The 5,775-nt window shown below is 40.3% G+C and overlaps 1 protein-coding gene across 1 annotated transcript; it reads right to left on the bottom strand.

Moving 5' to 3' along the window:
• Positions 1 to 1,529: 1,529 nt before the first annotated feature.
• LOC137281349 (uncharacterized) lies at positions 1,530 to 3,716 on the bottom strand. Its single transcript, XM_067812525.1, has 2 exons — positions 3,393 to 3,716; positions 1,530 to 3,011 (listed from the first exon to the last, which is right to left on the bottom strand). The coding sequence occupies exons 1-2, from the start codon at positions 3,714 to 3,716 to the stop codon at positions 1,530 to 1,532; spliced, it is 1,806 nt and encodes a 601-aa protein (XP_067668626.1).
• Positions 3,717 to 5,775: the final 2,059 nt, after the last annotated feature.

The raw sequence follows: 5,775 nt of genomic DNA, 5'->3' as shown, positions 1-5,775 counted from the left end.
AGACATAAATGACAGGTCATGTGTTTAATGTTGACATCTTTGGGACTCAGGAATGCACCCACTTTGACATGTTCAAAAGCAATTTTAACCGCATATTATTTTACATCTGATACAGATGACAGCATTTTCATGTATGTAAGAAGTCTATGTAAGTTTCATTGTCTTTCACATAAGTTAAATATTCAACTGAATTGGTTTGTTAAAACTGCTGAAAGAAGAATGTTAGTATGCACTGCCAATTACGGTAAGTCGAGGATGAGTATCATTTCTAGCCTATTTCTCCCTATTACACTAAAAGCCGCATGAACATTATTTCACCCTTCTATCATGTTAACATAACACATGCCAAATATCATTGGTAGTTGGCATCAGCTGATGAGAAACATACTCTTTATGTATCTTCCGAAAATGAAACCTGCCAGTTTGAGTACTGTGCACTCACTGTATATGTCTATATTAAATGTACTTTAGGCCATTTGGCCTCCATGTTTAGTAAAATTGTCATTGTCTTTGACAGCATTTTCAGTAATTAATATATTTCTAACTACACCATGATCAATGTGGCATATGAATTATTAACAAGTGATACTTTCATCATTAATGATCATAGATGTGTTCAGTGAAAATTAATTGTGAAACGTTACTGGCAAGGATGGCTAGTTAATTCAAACTACCAATTGCCCACATCATACTTCAACAGCCCTGCAAAATATCATTTATAAAAATGCACATAGGTCAGAATTGGTGTGATGTTTGGTAATTGCAGACTTTAGGTTGCTGTCAACCTCTTAGAAGGAAGTTATGTCAGTTAACCAATTAAGGTATGTATACTACATGCTGCCGGCGTAATTGGCATTGTGATCAGGGGAAAATGACTTTTTATTAAAAAAAAACCGTTGGCATTTGGCATTACAGCTAGGGTGTATAACATGACACTTTCTATGCAGATCCTTGTGTGGCAAGAGATAATAAATGACTTCATCGTATTCATGTGCATAGTTAAGCAATGAGCAAATCATCTGGCAATTACAGTTGGGACAGCTTTCACAGTATATTACTGGTCTAAATCACAATCAGCTAAAAAAACCCACTAAGATGTGTTGTCATTATTCAGACAGATCAGAGGTCACAACATTGTTGGTAAGTGAAATCACATCATATTCAAAAGACTATACTGATATTTTGTTTCAGACAATGATTCAGCTGAATAATTATTTCTGCAACTGTTGATGTTGTATACCAAGTTCACAATTCAATGGAAAATATATCGCACACATGACTATGAATTACTGCTCATGTACAATCTGTCATTTATAGTAATAAATCTATATGAACATGCTGAGACGTTATCTGTGATTGTTATTGTTCTATGTTAGCCTTGGTGTAGTGCCAACAAAATATGACTTGAGTAAGTTCACTTCAATATGGAGGTGGTTTGTCATATAAGAACTCAGAACAAGTTGCTTGGTGTCAGCGAGGCTTGAGGCACATAATGTTAAGTTACACTGATGAGATAATGTTTAAGTACATCACTCTTCATTGTTGCGTTTCCGCTTCTTTCGCATGTTACTTGTCGAACAGTCTTTACAGAACCATTTCCCTTTCGGCTTACGCACAAGACCAACACACTTGAAGTGAAACCACCTCACTGTACATTCTTTCCCATCACAGCCAACATATTTCCTTCCATCTTCTGGCTTCTGGCATATACAAAACAGTTCATTATCAACATTTTCTGGAGCAACCCTGTCACTGGTGTTCAAGAAGTGCCGTGCAACAATCTCTGGTAGAATTATGGATGTGAAAAACTGCATTGCATGTTCAGCTACAGGTTTCCAGAAAGCCAGACAAGGTGTAATTCTTTCCACAAACACATCATTGTTTGTCCAAACAACAAAGTCACAGTAATCATAATTAGTTACAAATAGCTGTGTTTGCACTTGGTAATAGTACTGACTGTCCCTTTTTAGTTGCAGTGATCCATTAACTTCCTCTAAGTAAACAATCCTATTGTCAACAAAGTCATCCTTTGCACAGAAAGGACACTTAATCTCAAGACTGCCCCTTCCACAACAACCACAGTCAACAATCCCATCAGGAGTTGCACCAAGATGTGGATACTCACAGCTGAGGAATAAGCCACATTCCTCAACACTGAAGTTATGGTGACGCTCAGAAGACAATTTCTCATAGGTGTCCCTAGCTGTTACTTCATGGCTGCATCCCCATCTCGTAGCTGGATTAGAAAACTTGACCTCAGTTGGGTAACAGATGTGGCGAATCAAACTCCTCGAGGGGTCGGATAGTGATGTACGATTGACACTCTTCATCTTTGATGCAGTTATACGGCCAGCCCTGAACTGAAACCAAACTGGGGAAGATGCTTGGGTTCTTGTTGCAGCTTCAACTGCCAAAACTTTATCTGATGTGATTTTTAAACGACTTAAGATATTGTGACAGTGTTGTAATACATCATTGTATGGGATGCCAACCATTGTTTCATCAAAAAGCTCTGTGATCACTTGAGGAAACTGTGGTTGTAATGGAACAGGTACATACTGATCACTGTAATTACTGTGAACTGCAAGACAAGATGGTCTATCTGCACTGATAGCGTGAAGGAAGCTTTGAAAATTTGCGGTCGATGCAGATTTTAATTCCTTGATTTGTTGAACATTTGATAAAGTCGAACATGTTGTGGAAGATTCTATTGATAGGTCAAGTTTCTTCTTTAAAGTCTTTGATGAGGTGAAATCAATGTCTTTTAGACATGCATAGTTAATCTTGTTAAGAGAAGCTGGGAGTTTCCAGTATGCAGGCTGCTGCGTCACAGTGGCAGTTTCTCTCAACCTGACAACAGCTTCAACAGCAAACATCATACTTGCCACATGTGAGCATGATTCACCCAAACCTGCCATACAGTTACAATGAGCCGATAAAACTTTGCCAGCATCATCAGTGATAAACCAGGGCTGTAACGGAGCTTCATTTAAGCGCTGTGAATGCATAACCTGTGAAAAAAACAGTACAGGATTTAATTTTTGCTCAGACATTATTTCATATGGTATTTAGACTTGATTGAAATGTTTGAATTTCACCAAAGGCATTTCATTGCATAATGCTGAAGGCAATTAGCATGTACAGATATTTATCAACAGGCTGAAGACATCTTGGATTTCATTTCAACATAATTTTACTGTTATTAAATCAGTGAAACCATAATTAAAACATTGCTGTACTTAGTATAAACAGAATCTATCTATTTTGATTATCATTGCATATATGCCAAACACACAGTTCTTGATTTGGGTAAACTGTATACGAAAGACGCGATGTGTATACGATCGCATAGCGGCTCTCGGCACGGTAAACTGTTGTTTACGTTTACTTACCTTTGACATGACGACGTGAATGGCCTTTCCATCTTGGACGGATAAATGCACATAGGAGACAATGTCTCGTACCCAACCACACACAAATCTGTCATATGCTTCCAGACTCCTGTAGTTTCTCATGTCGGATAAACTATAAAAAGGACTTGGGCTGAACACCAGATAGTTGACGATGTCGACGTAGCTTGTTGCCGGCAAATACTTGTGGTCGTCACTCCATTCCGATCTGGGAATCCTGTACGGATCTTCGTTGTCTATCACAACAGTCTTCTCGAGATATCGTGCGCGAGATACTTTATCGAGTAGGTTTGCATAATTCTCCATGGCAGATGGTTAGATGACAGGCAGAGGCAGATAGACGTGTGAGTAGACGACAGTTGCTAGTGACGCTATGGTTGCTGGGGACGCGAATGACAACCAACATGGCGGCGCGTATGGAATCACGGGATAACTCTGAAAACCCTCTATTATGTTCTATGGCGATTTATTTACAATACAAATGACTAATTGTAAATAAAGGTGTTGAGTTGATTAGAAAATTCATATTTCATATTCATATTTGGGACTCTTCGAAACCAAGCTTACAGCATCGGCTTGGGCACGACCGCATCACTGCGCCAGAATAATCAAGCCCTCAGCCGACTGGAATCCCGTGACGTCAGAACAGACGATGATGACGTCATGACCATTGTACTTGAACCTTAGTGCAGTGGCCGGTAAGAGCGTCACTCAGTGTGACCAAATTTCAAGCCACCTCTGCCAGGACACTTGTAAATTTTAGAAAACGTTTTCTGCCTAGCGTGTATGTGTATGTTATCACATTAGGAGTTGAACAACTGCCATAATTTTTCTCCTAATTTTCACGTATTAATATAGACACGGGTGATTTTTCAAAGGGATCCATATACTGAAAAAGAGTTACATTACGTTGAACGTTCGATCTAACAAGTCATGTGATCAGCGCCATGCTTGAGAACCGGCTAGGGGGCCTCAGCTAGTTCGATGATACCATTTCACATTTCGAACATTGGTACCATATATCACATGGTGCAATGGGCAATGTTTAACAAGGATAAATTATACAGACTCGCGTTCCACCGGAATTTCAGTGTTGCCGTATTTTCACCAAGTATTTGTTTACAATTATAATAAACATAGCCAAGAGCGGTGTCGGGTATTACCGAACAAGCTTCCATTTCCGTATTGGTAACCCAATTTGCCGATCGTTACAGCAAGTGTTATGCGCATGTTATGAAGTGGAAACTTCCTCTACCAGAAAAACGATTGTCTGCTCCTTAAAGGCCAGGCACCCGTGGCGAGCCACCTCCTCGTGGTGGGTGCTGGGTAACGCTAAGAGCTCGCCGACACCCCCGTAGTGGATCCGGGGGGATATTTGGTCCACCAACCCGTTTGCCGTGGGTTGCGGCCCTGTGTCGGCGGAGGAAGGGATCCTGGTGGTTGAGGGCAATAGGGACCTGTAACCGTGTTCCTGTTGCTCAATACACCATTTTGGCCCTGACTTCGCCTAGACGGGTGGTCGAATGGGCCCGGTTCGACCAATCGGCTGGTCATGCCAAGCCCTGTGCGTGGATTATTTATGTAATTGCACAGATTTGATTTTGTACTGTTTCAATTTTGGCCTTGGCTTTTTCATTCACATAAAACTTTTAGATTTGAATACTGATGTTCTGAACTTTGCATAGAGTCTTTTGCCCAGAAGGCGGTGGCTCATGGGCCAATCTGGTGGATCGATTAATTTTGAATTAATCTTCTGCTGGAGTATACCATTCCAGTATCCTTGGTGCTGCCAGTCGGAGAGCCACTGGTATATAGCATTGTCCATGTGATACTCGGTGGAGGGTGGGGAGCTGGGATGGTGAACTTTCTATTATTAACCATGGCTCAACCCAAAAAACACAAACGAGCACTAGATGAGTGTTTGTCCTCTGACGAGGACAGTGCTACAAACAGATTACCGGATACATGGAGTAGATTTTTGGTTGTGTCTTCTACTGACGGTGAACCTCTAAAACTCAATCCATTTGCCACATCAAAAGCAATTTATGGACTTGTTGGTGATGTACAAGCTGTTACAAAAATTAGATCTGGGTTTCTCCTCATAGAGTGTAAAACAGCGAAACAATCAGCTACCCTCATAGGTACAAAACAGCTTGCAAATACTGCAGTATCTGTTTCTCCACATAAGTCTTTAAACAGCAGCAAAGGCATCTTGAGAGACAGAGACTGGTGGCTTGCCCACATGAGTGAAACAGAAATCGCCACTGAACTACAAAATCAAGGAGTCATTCATGTCAAACGATTCACTTTTAAGAAAAACAGAGAAACTTTCAATACAAATACTTATTTGATTTCTTTTTCACAA

Source organism: Haliotis asinina, chromosome 4 (assembly GCF_037392515.1).
Source record: "Haliotis asinina isolate JCU_RB_2024 chromosome 4, JCU_Hal_asi_v2, whole genome shotgun sequence".
In the NCBI taxonomy this organism is placed as follows: Eukaryota; Metazoa; Mollusca; class Gastropoda; order Lepetellida; family Haliotidae; genus Haliotis; species Haliotis asinina.
Note: the sequence above shows the minus strand (reverse complement) of the source record. Positions and strands in the feature narration are given on the sequence as shown.